We start from the raw sequence: 13,284 nt of genomic DNA on the forward strand, positions 1-13,284 counted from the left end.
TTATACCCCACTCCCCCCCCCCAAACAACTCAAGTGGGACCATGCAAATCAGCCCAAGTTGCGAAAGGACGGTCGAATGTTTTATTGATTTCATTTATTGTTTATCCGTTTTTAATCTCGTCTTCACTGTTTTTATAAAGAACTCAAGGAGGTAAATCCACGGAATACTCCTTCCTACTCCTTTTTTCTCCACGACGACAACCCTGTGAGGTAGGTTGGGCTCAGAGAGAGGGACTGGTTCGAAGTCACCCAGTTGGCTTTCATGGCTAAGGCAGGACTAGAACTCACCGTCTCCCGGTTTCTAAGCTCGTGTCTTAACCACTGTACCAAATTGGCTCCCAAAATGTGGAATTCATAACCGTTTCTTGTTGTTTGATCTAATTGCTTGAGCCAGCACTGTTAGGAGTACTGCGATAATTTCGGTTTCTGTACAGTGGGAATCAGAATAGTTTTTTTAAATAGTTGCTTCTATAGTTCATTTCTATCCATCATGAGTAAGAAAACCATAGTTTAATAACATATTCAATTCTCTGGGTACAGAGAAAAGGAATAAACTCATCCTGTTTATCTCTTAGTGTTAATGCTTAGTATATAATTTGTTGTTAGTTGCGAAGTCGTATCCGACCCATCGCGACCCCATGGACAACGTTCCTCCAGGCCTTCCTGTCCTCTATCATCTTCTGGAGTCCATTGAAGCTCACGCCTGCTGCTTCAGTGTTAGTATATAATATTTAATGTTAATCCTGGTGGACAATCCCTTAAATAGGAGCCAGCCGTGTGCTGCAGCTGCCAAAAAAGCCAACACAGTGCTAGGCTGCATTAACAGAGGGACAGAATCAAGATCACAGGAAGAGTTAATACCACTTTACAACACCTTGGTAAGGCCACACTTGGAATCCTGCATCCAGTTTTGGTCACCGCGATGTAAAAAAGATATTGAGACTCTAGAAAGAGTGCAGAGAAGATCAGGGGACTGGAGGCTAAAACATATAAGGAACAGTTGGTGGAGCTGGGTATGTCTAGTTCAGTGGTGGCGAACCTATGGCACGGGTGCCAGAGGCGGCACTCAGAGCCCTCTCTGTGGGCATGCGCGCCGTCGCCCCAGTCCTAGGCCTTCAGCTGGGTTTTATAAAACCTTTTCGCTTTAGGCCTCCGCCGCCGTGTGTAAAAAAAAAAAAAAAAAAGGTTCAATCAGTCAATTTCAACTTCGGGTGGGAAAAAAAAAAGATTTTGCAAAGTTGGAATTGATTGATTGAACTTTTTAGTCCCACCCAGTCTGCCGTTACCACCGCAGCCACGCCCACCCAATGGGCCACACCCACCCAATGGGCCACACCCACCCGGCACTTGACGATGCATAAGTGGGTTTTGCGTTGCAGTTTGGGCACTTGGACTCTAAAAGGTTCGCCATCACGGGTCTAATTCAACGAAGAGAAGGACGAGGGGGGACATTGGGCCGCGCGAGTGATAGTGGGTGCTCCTCGATACACCCACGTTACACCTATCCTCCGTGAGCTGCACTGGTTGCCTACTGGTCTCCGGGTCCAATTCAAGGTGTTGGTTATTACCTTTAAAGCCCTATATGGCTCAGGGCCAGGCTATTTGCGAGACCGCCTACTACCTCATAGTTCCCTTCGTCTGGTTAGATCCCACAGGCTGGGCCTCCTTCAGGTCCCATCGGCCAAGCAGTGCCATTTGGCGGGGCCACGGAGGAGGGCTTTCTCTGTGATGGCGCCCACCTTGTGGAACCAGCTCCCCCCAGAGATTAGGACCGTTCCCACCCTGTTGGTTTTCCGTAAACTGTTTAAGACCTGGCTTTTCCGGCAGGCCTGGGGTTTATAAAATCTGACCCCTGGATGACTGTTCTTGTACTGTTTGTTTTGTTATGTTTTATGGTGTTTTTATTGTTAGCCGCCCAGAGTCCTCCGGGAGTGGGGCGGCTTATAAATTTTAAAAATAAATAAATAAATAAATTATAGCAAGTCTTCCAAGATCTCAGGGGCTGCCCCAAAGAAGAGGGAGTCAAGCTATTCTCCAAAGCACCCGAAGGCAGGACAAGAAGCAACGGGTGGAAACGAATCAAGGAGAGAAGCAACTCTAAAACTAAGGAGAAATTTCCTGACAGGGAGAACAATTAACCACTGGTTGATTGTCCTCACTGTTAGGAAGTTTCTCCTTAATTCCAGGTTGCTTCTCTCCTTGATTCATTTCCATCCGTTGTTTGTTGTCTTGCTGTCTGGTGTTTTGGGAAATAAGTTGACTCCCTCCTCTTCTTTGTGGCAGCCCCTCAAATACTGAAATATTGCTATCATGTCACTCTTTCGGCATGGGAAAATTTTTACTTCTAGCCTGATTCTTCTGCAACCAGCCATCTTTTAGTAAAAGGATCTTTCAGTTCAACCAAATGGGAGTCAATGATCTTCCTTTCCTAAGGAAGCAGACCGGGGCAGGTCTGACGCTTATTTTCAAGAAGAAGAAGAACAAAAACACCAGGAAATAAAACACAGCAGCAATTCCACTGAATGCCAGCAATATATTATTATCGTGCTGAGTTACAGAGACGTTTTAAAAGGCCGGGAATCCTGTTACACTCTCCTTAACTATCATTTTTCCCCCCCTTACTGTCACAATCCATCCCATGCAGGGTTTTGCATAAGATCCTGATTGATTATGTCTTTTTTTTTTTTTTAAAGAAAAAGGTCAGTTCTGTTTTTTAGGATAGCCTAATTCTTGGCAACTTCTTGGTTCCAGCTGTACATTTTCTTTTGGCATTTGCAAAGGGCACAAAGTCTGCAGCAAAACACGACGGTGCCAGAATGAAGCCGCCCTTGCGGAATTACGCAGCAAATACAGGTAAGTAGTCCTTAATTTACAACAGTTCGTTTAGTAAAAAAGATGTTGAGACTCCAGAAAGAGTACAGAGAAGAGCAACAAAGATGATTAGGAGACTGTAGGCTAAAACATACAAGGAACGGTTGCTGGAATTGGGGATGTCTAGTTTAACGAAGAGAAGGACGAGGGGGGACATGACACCAGTGGCTGCCCCAAAGAAGAGGGAGTCAAGCTATTCTCCAAGGCGCCTGAAGGCAGGACAGGAAGCAATGGATGGAAACTCATCAAGGAGAGAAGCAATCTGGAACTAAGGAGAAACTTCCTGACAGTGAGAACAATTAACCAGTGGATCAACCTGCCTCCAGAAGCGGTGAATGCTCCAACACTGGAAGTTTTTAAGAAGGGACTGGACAGCCATATGTCTGAAATAGTATAGGGTTTCCTGCCTGAGCAGGGGGTTGGACTAGATGACCTCCAAGGTCCCTTCCAACTTTATTATTATTATTATTATGGATCATCGCACAGTCACCCAGATGTTCAGACTGGATTTGGCATTTTGTCTACCTATCGAGTCCTTACCCAGGACCTGAGATAGGCAGATGTGGATGCTTGATGGTATTACAGGTATCGTCGCAGGATGGAAGCAGTTCCTAGTAAGGCTGCCTTTTGCAATTGACTCATGGCGAATTTGTCAATGCCAATGGTGTTCAAGTGGTGCTCCAGTTGTTTTGGGATTGCACCCAAGGAGCCTATGACTATTGGTACTACCCTTGCTTGCTTTTGCCACAGTCTTTCTATTTCTATTTGTAGGTCTTTGTATTTTGTTATCTTCTCCAGTTCTTTCTCATCTATTCTGCTGTCTCCAGGCAGTGCCACGTCCACTATCCAGACTTTTTTATCTTTCTTATCGACAATTGTTAAGTCTGGGGTGTTATGTTGTTGTTGTTGTTGTTGTTGTTGTTGTTGTTGTTATTATTATTATTGACCGTTCAAAGTTACAACAGGCACTGAAAAATGTGACTTGGGCATTTATCACACTTACGATCTTTGTAGCCTCCCCGTGGTCACGTGATTTAAAATCCAGACACTCGGCAACTGACTCGTATTTATGATGGCTGCTGCATCCTGGGGTCATGTGATCCCTTTTTTGTGACCTTCTGACACTCACTCAATGAGAAAACCAGATTCACTTAACAACCAAATTGCTAACTTATCAAGTGCAGTGATTGACTTAACAGCTGGGGCAAGAAAAGTCTAAAAATGGGGCAAAACTCACTTAACAAATGTCTCGCTTAACAACATAAATTTTGGGCTCGATTGTGGCCGTACGTCGAGGACTACCTGCAATGAAAATATATGATTTAATTCAGGGGTAGGCAACCTTGGCTCTTTTATGACTCGTGGACTTCAACTCCCAGAATTCCTGAGTCAGCCACGCTGAGGAGAAATGGAGAGGTTTCCATGCTGAGCCATGCTGGCTCAGGAATTCTGGGAGTTGAAGTCCACCAGTCTTAAAAGAGCCAAGGTTCCCTCCCCCTGGCCTAGGTCAGTAGTAAGCAATCTTGGCTCTTTTATGACTGGTGGACTTCAACTCCCAGAATTCCTGAGCCAGCATGACTCAGCATGGAAACCTCTCCATTTCTCCTCAGCGTGGCTGACTCAGGAATTCTGGGAGTTGAAGTCCACCAGTCCTAAAAGAGCCAAGGTTGCCTACCCCTGATTTAATTCACTCTCTTGTGCACCTCCTCTTTAAAAAGATGGATGCCCTTTTGCACTAAACGTTGGAATCGGGATTTAATAACATTTGCGGAACTGATTCTTTTCTTCTACAGGGGTGAACTTTAAATCGGTAGGAGAATAGAAGGAAAGGGGGAAAAGATCCCAGAAAGTGGACAGCCATCCATCTGAAAAGGTATAGGGCCTCCTGCTTGAGCAGGGGGCTGGACTAGAAGACCTCCAAGGTCCCTTCCAACTCTATTCTGATTGAGATTGACAGCCACCTGTCTGAAATGGTAGTAGAGGGTCTTCTGCTTGAGCAAGGGGCTGGACTAGATGACTTCCAAGGTCCCTCCCAGCTCTATTCTGGTTGAGATTGACAGCCACCTGTCTGAAAAGGTATAGGGCCTCCTGCTTGAGCAGGGGGCTGGACTAGAAGACCTCCAAGGTCCCTTCCAGCTCTGATTGATTGAGATTGACAGCCACCTGTCTGAAATGGTGGAGCACGGGGCTGGATTAGAAGACCTCCAGGGTCCCTCCCAGCTATATTCCAATTGAGATTGAGAAACAGAGGCAGAGGGAAGGCAGGGAAGCTTCCATTATTAATGACAAGTAATTTTGTTTAAACAAGCATGTCAAAGTTGGCTAGACTGTGATTGTTCTACCTACCCTTTGTTATTTTTGCTCACCTCCCGAACATTTCTATTAATTTACTTCAAAGCGTGTCACCGTCCCTTGGCTTAACCTATTTCAAGACATGTCAGGAAGATAAAGTGGCTGATATGTGCTCATTAACTCCACTACTCAGCTTTTGAAGGGCGGAGGAATTTTTATTTATTCACTGATTTAATATCATGGTTTTTCCCCGCTGGAGAAGAGTGCCGAATACTCAAATTAATTTACTCAGTTAATCAGCAGCTTTTTTGGCCCAAACATAGACAGGTAGTCCTCGACTTACGACCACAACTGAGCCTTTGTCTAAGCAAGGCAGACGTTAGGCGGGCTTTGCCCCCTTTTATGACCTTGCTTGCCACTGTTGGTAAGCGAATCACTGCAGTCGTTAAGTGAATCGTGCGGTCATTGAGCGAATCGTTGACCTTGCTTGTCAGAAGGTCACAAAAGGGATCGCACAATTCCAGGGAGCCGCCCTTAGTACGAGTCAGTTGCCAAGCGTCTGAATTTTGATCACATCACCGCAGGGAGGCTGCAACGGTCGTAAATGTGAAAAACGGTCCTAAGTCACTTTTTTCAGGGCCGTTGTAACTGTGAACGGTCGCTAAACACATGCTGTAAATTGAGGACTATCTGCACTCAGTGAATTAGCAGACTTTCCCCCCAAACACGTACTTCCCTGAGTAATTTAGAGCAGAGGTCTCCATCCTTTTTCTTTTGGCGGCCCAGAAAGGGAGGCAGGCACCACTACGAGTGTGAGCACAAATGGGCCATGCACGTGTGCACGCAAAAATGACCCCCTGTGCACGCGCACAAATGGGCTGAGCATGAGCACATGTACACATGCAAAGAGCCACACGCAAGCACAGGCACACATGCAGACAGGGCTGCGTGGGCGCGAATGGGGCAGCACTAGTGCCGGTGGGATGCTCTGCGGCGGGGTGGTGCTAGCACCGGTGGGATGCTCTGCGGCGGGGTGGTGCTAGCACTGGCGGGATGCTCGGGGCGGCGCTAATGCCGGTGGGACACTTGGGGGTGCAACAGGGCAATGCTACCGCTGGCGAGATGTTCAGAGCAGCGCTAGTGCTGGTGGGACGCTCAGGGCGGGATGGTGCTAGCACCGGCGGGATGCTCAGGGCCGGGTGATGTTAGCACCGGCGGGATGCTCGGTACGGTGCAAGTGCCAGTGGGATGCTCAGGGCAGAGTAGTGCTAGCATCAGTAGGATGCTCGGCGCGCCGCTAGTGCCGGTGGGACACTCAAGGGCAGAGCAGGGCAATGCTAGCACTGGCGGGATGTTCGGAGCGGCGCTAGTGCCAATGGGACACTCAGGGCGGGGTGGTGCTAGCACTGGCAGAATGCTTAGCGTGGCGATAATGCCCGTGGGACACTCAGGGTGAGGTGGTGCTAGCACCGGCGGGATGCTCGGGCCAGTGCTAGCACGAGTGTGTGTGGGGGGGTTAGTGCACGCACGTGTGCATGTCCACTGGCCATCCTTTCACGTGGCCTAGTAGCCAAGCAGCCACATCCCAGTATTGGGCCACAGCGCACAGGTTGGGGAGCCCTGTTTTAGAGAAACCTTCACTAAAAATAAATAAAATAAACCACAGCTTATAAATAAATATTAATGCATTTTTTTTAATCCTGTTGGGTGGGGGATTAGACACTTTGAAGGACAATTTTTTATTATTACTATGAAATTTATTCGCTGCCCGTCTCGTATCCGGCCACTCTGATTTATCGGCCTTTCTGCACTGCGATGAAAAGCAACACAAGGCCTTCGAACAGATGCACACTCTCTGCCACGAAGGATTAAAATAGAAAGACCGCATCAAAATGACAATCTATCAATCTATGAGAACGTTTTACCACAAGTGGGGAACAAAAATGAAGACTTTCTCGCAAAAAATGAAACCAGAATCCAGATGAGCTTCACCCAGCAGTTTAACTGGGTCTACACAAATCAGCCCAAGTTGCAAAAGGACTGCTGAATATTTTACTTAAAAATATATATATATTGTTATCCTGCCTATTATTTTCATAAAGAACTCACGCAGGTAGTCCTTGACTTACAATCATTCATTTAGTGACCATTCTAAGTTACATTACTGAAAAAAGTGACTTATCATCATGTTTCACACTTATGACCATTGAAGCATCCCTGTGGTCACATGATCAAAATTCAGACACTTGGCAACTGACGGTCGCAGCGTCCTGGGGATCACCTGACCCCTTTTTACGACCTTCTGACAAGCAAAGTCAATGGGGGGGGGAAGTCAGATTCACTTAACAACCGGGTTCCTCACTTAACAACTGTGGCAAGAAAGGTCATAAAACGGGACAAAATTCAGCAATTTTGTAAACACAGTAAACAGTGGTCTATATTAAATGGTGGTTTATCTTACACTGTCTATAATATCATACAACAGGAACAATATGCATACATGTGTTAATAAAGCAGGATCCAACACACATCCGTTACAGCGGGAAGCGGAAGAGAGAGAACACATCAGCGGAGCCTTCCCTGTTATACAGAGGCTCTTAAAAAGACACAGACCCTGCTGGCTCTTAAAGGGACACAGACCCTGTTGCGTCATCCCCATCATTACAACTTACATTACATCAGCTGGTTAGCTTTTAAATCATTACCTCGACATCTACGTTGAGGTCTACCAACACCAGGAATAGGCAACCTTGGCTCTTTCATGACTCGTGGACTTCAACTCCCAGAATTCCTGAGCCAGCCTGGCTCAGCATGGAAACCTCTCCATTTCTCCTCAGCATGGCTGGCTCAGGAATTCTGGGAGTTGAAGTCCACGAGGCATAAAAGAGCCAAGGTTGCCTACCCCTGACCAAAGCACACGTTGAATGTATTTATTTGATCCTTTGCTCGTTCAATTTATTTGCCGCCTATCGTAACAGTGACACCCTACCTACCGTCTGGTTAAATCTTCCCAAAGTTTTGATCAAATTAATGAGCAATAAAAAAACATTCCCTTAAAGCCAAACCGGCAAAGGACCAGGAACAAACATTTCAAACCGAAAGGCGGTTGTTCATAACGCAACAACTAATTAACACACGAGGATTCAAGAGGTCTGCTTAATTTAGATATCCTTCTTCACTCGCCCATGCAAATTGTTTTTTTTTTTGGTATAATATGCTGCATAATTCATATTCTGCTCTCCCTCCTGAAGGATGTAATAGAATTGTTAAACACCGCAACCAGCTCGAATTTGGGGTCCCAGGAGAAATAACATAATGGCATGCTTCTGACTTTATACCTTCGCGACTGGATTCCCCGAAAATCATTCAAGGGGAAAAAAAATCCCTCAGGAAGGCTCAATATTTCATTCCAGATCAAGGGAGATTTTCAGCAAAAGCCCCAAATCAATCTGGATGTTGTGACTTTGATCGGGCAGTTTCTGAGGGGTTGTTTTTTGAAAATTTATTTTAATTTGGGGAAGGAAGGATTCGCTCAGGAGAGCAGAGACCTTGATCTACGGCAGGTAGTCCTCAGTTTACAAACAAAGCTGAGCCCAAAATTTCTGTTGCTAAGTGAGGCGTTTGTTCAGTGAGTTTGGCCCCATTTTACGGCCTTTCTCGTCGTTAAGCGGATCACTGCTGTTGTTAAGTTGGTAATACGGTCGTTAAGCGAATCCGGCTTCCCCATCGACTTAGTCAGAAGGTCGTAAAAGGGGATCCCATGACCCCGGGCGCATGAAAGTGTCATAAATACAAGTCAGTGGCCAAGCATCTGAATTTTGATCATGTGACCGTGGGGAGGCTGCAACGGTCGTAAGTGTGAGAAACAGTCGTAAGTCACTTTTTTCAGTGCCGTGGTAACTTTAAGCGGTCACTAAACGAAGGCGCAAGTACAGATTGGGTGAGGCCTGGCTCAAAAACAGCCACTGTGAGAGGGACCTTGGAGTCCTAGTGGACAATCACACTTGATCATGAGCCAGCCGTGTGCAGCAGCAGCCAAAAAAGCTAATACAATCCTGGGTTGTATAAACAGAGGCATAGAATCAAGATCACGTGAAGCATTAGTACCGCTTTATAAAACCCTAGTAAGACCACACCTGGAATACTGCAACCAATTTTGGTAGCCATATTGCAGAAAAGATGTTTAGAGTTTGGAAAAAATCCAGAAAAGAGCAACTAAGATGATCCAAGGCCCGGAAACTAAAACATACGAAGAATGGCTGCGGGACTTGGGTTTGGCTAGTCTAAAGAAAAGAAGAAACAGGGGAGACATGATAGCTATATTCCAGTATCTGAGGGGCTTCCCCCAAAGAAAAGCGGGCCAGGTTGTTGACCAAAGCACCAGAGGTCAGGACAAGAAACAACGGATGGAAACTAACCAAAGGGAGAAGCAACCTGGAATTAAGGAGAAACTTCCTGACAGTGAGGACAATCAACCAGTGGAACAGCTTGCCACCAGAAATCGTGGGCGCTCCATCACTGTAGACTTTTAAGAAGAGGCTAGACAGTCACCTGTCTGAGATGGTATAGGTTCTCGTGGTTGAGCAAGGGGCTGGACTAGAAGACCTCCAAGGTCCCTTCCAGCTCTATTCTGTTCTAACAACTCCCATCTCCTCCCTCCCTCCATAATAATAATAATAATAATAATAACAATAATAATAAAGTTGGAAGGGACCTTGGAGGTCATCTAGTCCAACCCCCTGCTCAGGTAGGAAACCCTATACCATTTCGGACAAATGGCTGTCCAGTTTCTTCTTAAAAACTTCCAGTGTTGGAGCATTCACCGCTTCTGGAGGCAGGCTGTTCCACTGGTTAATTGTTCTCACTGTCAGGAAGTGTCTCCTTAGTTCTAGATTCCTTCCTTCCTTCCTTCCTTCCTTCCTTCCTTCCTTCCTTCCTTCCTTCCTTCCTTCCTTCCTTCCTTCCTATCTCCTCCCTCCCTCCCTCCCTCCCTCCCTTCCTTCCTTCCTTCCTTCCTTCCTTCCTCCCTCTCTTCCTTTTCATTCCCATCTCCTTCCTTCCTTCCTTCCTTCCTTCCTTCCTTCCTTCCTTCCTTCCTTCCTTCCTATCTCCTCCCTTTCTTCCTCCTTCCCTCCCTCCCTCCCATCATTTTTTTCCCAGACAACACCTCATTGTACAATACCCTCTGCACCTGACCTGCCTTTGCTCATGACAATTAAGAAGAGCGGCAGCCAACAACATCTGGGATCTAGCAGCAAATACCATCCCTAGAAAAATAGCTTCAGTGAAGCGTCCCAACCATGTATATAAAAGAGAGGGAATCTCCTACCTTGCTCGCTCCAGGGAGTAAATGCAATTTCACGTATGGATCAGCCAGTCCATTATGGTCCATCGGCTTCAGGCCCTGAAGAGAAAGAGAGAAAAACAGATTATAACAGAGAAATTCCAGCTGCTATCAATCTATGCGGGGAGGGGGAGGGAGCAACCCCCCACCCTCTTTGTTATTCCGAGCCTGTGGTGTCTCCATCTGATTTATTCCAGGCAAAACCAATTTATCCACTCCTGTTTACACAATGCATCGGTGTCTGTCTACTTGATTATGCCACCCGCCTTCCCAGCTGGCTCTGATTGTGCCAGGGGGAGTAGATTTAAAGGCACGCACTTCCCCCCCCTCAGACCCTGGGGTTCAAAAAAGGCCGAAAACAAGCCAAGGGCACAAAGTCCTGATTCAACAATACCGAACGGTTGCTGGAATTGGGTCTGTCTAGTTTAATGAAGAGAAGGACAAGGGGGGACAGGATAGCAGTCTTCCAGTGTCTCAGGGGCTGCCCCAAAGAAGAAGGAGTCAAGCTATTCTCCAAAGTGCCTGAAGGCAGGACAAGAAGCAACAGATGGAAACTAACCAAAGAGAGAAGCAACCTAGAACTAAGGAGAAACTTCCTGGCAATGAGAACAATTAACCAGTGGAACAAGCTGCCTCCAGAAGTGGTGAATGCTCCAACAATGGAAGTTTTTAAAAAGAGACTGGATAGCCATTGTCTGAAATGGTATAGGGTTTCTTGCCTGAGCAGGGGGTTGGACTAGATGACCTCCAAGGTCCCTTCCCAAAACAACAACAACAACAACAACAACTACTACTACTACTACTACTACTACTACTACTACTACTACTACTTCTTCTTCTTCTTCTTCTTCTTCTTCTTCTTCTTCTTCTTCTTCTTCTTCTTCTTCTTCTTCTTCTTCTTCTTCTTCTTCTTCTTCTTCTTCTTCTTCTTCTTCTTCTTCTTCTTCTTCTTCTTCTTCTTCTTCATTATTATTATAACAGCCCAGATCAGAGAATGAATCCACCATAAGTTCAAGTAGTCCTGGACTTATGATCACAATAGAGCCCCCAAATTTACACTGCTAAGGGAGAAATTTATGAAGTGAGTTTTGCCCTGTTTTACAACTTTTCTTGCCCCGGTTGTTAAGTGAATCACTGCCATTTTTCAGTTAGTGACCTGGTTGTTAAGTGAATCTGGCTTCTTCCACACGGCCTTTGCTCGTCAGAAGGTCGCCAAAGAGGATCACGTGACCCCCGGGATACTGCGACCATCATAAATATGAGCCAGTTGCCAAGCATTCAAATGTAAACCACATGGCTGGGACGGTCGTAAGTGTGAAAAATATCCTTAAGTCCCTCTTTTCAGTGCCGTGGTAACTTCAGAATGAACTGCTGTAAGTCAAGAACTACCTGTATATCTAACGAAATGAAATTCAGTGGCTAGAAAAGCAAGAATTTACACATAGGAAAGAAAAATTAAATGGACAGGTACAGATTAGTTAAAACCTGGCTCAATAGTAGCAACTGTGAGAGGGATCTCGGAGTCCTAGTGGATAATCATTTAAATAGGAGCCAGCCGTGTGCTGCAGCTGCCAAAAAGGCCAACTCAGTGCTGGGCTGCATTAACAGAGGGATAGAATCAAGATCACGTGAAGCGTTAATACCACTTTACAAGGCCTTGGTAAGGCCACACTTGGAATACTGCATCCAGTTTTGGTCACCACGATGTCAAAAAGATGTTGAGACTCTAGAAAGTGTGCAGAAAAGAGCAACAAAGATGATTAGGGAAGTGGAGGCTAAAACATATAAGGAATGGTTTCAGGAATTGGGTATGTCTAGTTTAATGAAGAGAAGGACGAGGGGGGACATGATAGCAGTGTTCCAGTATCTCAGGGGCTGCCCCAAAGAAGAGGGAGTCAAGCTATTCTCCAAAGCCCCTGAAGGCAGGACAAGAAGCAACGGATGGAAACTCATCAAGGAGAGAACTGAGCTAAAATTAAGGAGACATTTCCTGACAGTGGTTACTAAATTTAAGATGTTTGGAAATTAACAGAAAATAAGAATGTTATATTGCATTATTAATTAGTTGATGTAAGATGCTGAGAATTCAAATAGATAAGATGTGTATCCTGAACATTAGATCTTGTGATGCATTGTGAAAAGGGCAATTGGGGTTACTTAAAACTTGGAAACTATAAATATTAAACATAAAATTTAAATATTAATGGGAAACTAAAAATTGGGGAAAACTAATTAGGACATTGATTTTCTATAAAGATGGAATGTTAAAATAACTAGGATATGCATAAACTAAAAATTATTGATAAATGTAAGAAAGTTATTTTTATTTAATCGATATAATAAGAATTGTATTAGTTTAAATATGAGACAGTAAATACCAAGGGGAAAAGAGAGGAAATATTTAATGTAATAGTTTGAGATCTGTACCAAAGATATTTGTATGTTGTTGTTGTTGTTAATAATAATAATAACAATAATAATGTTGGAAGGGACCTTGGAGGTCATCAAGTCCAACCCCCTGCTCAGGCAGGTAACCCTATACCAGTGATGGCGAACCTTTAAGAGACTGAGTGCCCAAACTGCAACCCAAAACCCACTTATGCAACGGCGAGTGCCAGGTGGGTGTGGCTCATTGGGTGGGTGTGGCCCATTGGGTGGGCGTGGCTACGGTGATAACGGCAGACTGGGTGGGACTAAAAAGTTCAATCAATCAATTCCAACTTTGCAAGATCTTTTTTTTCCCTTGAGAAGTTGAAATTGAGTGATTGAACTTTTTT

At 45.2% G+C, this 13,284-nt stretch overlaps 1 protein-coding gene across 1 annotated transcript in view; it reads right to left on the reverse strand.

The window, feature by feature from the left end:
- Positions 1-13,284, reverse strand: part of LOC120297976 (double C2-like domain-containing protein beta) — a 202,759-nt gene that overhangs the window by 63,898 nt on the left and 125,577 nt on the right. The window contains exon 11 of the mRNA XM_039321257.1: positions 10,493-10,567. Within this exon, the coding sequence (XP_039177191.1) occupies positions 10,493-10,567 (75 nt within the window). The remainder of the gene's footprint in view (positions 1-10,492; positions 10,568-13,284) is intronic.

Source organism: Crotalus tigris, unplaced genomic scaffold, assembly GCF_016545835.1.
Source record: "Crotalus tigris isolate CLP2741 ecotype Arizona unplaced genomic scaffold, ASM1654583v1 scf7180000023723.778456, whole genome shotgun sequence".
Lineage (NCBI taxonomy): Eukaryota > Metazoa > Chordata > Lepidosauria > Squamata > Viperidae > Crotalus > Crotalus tigris.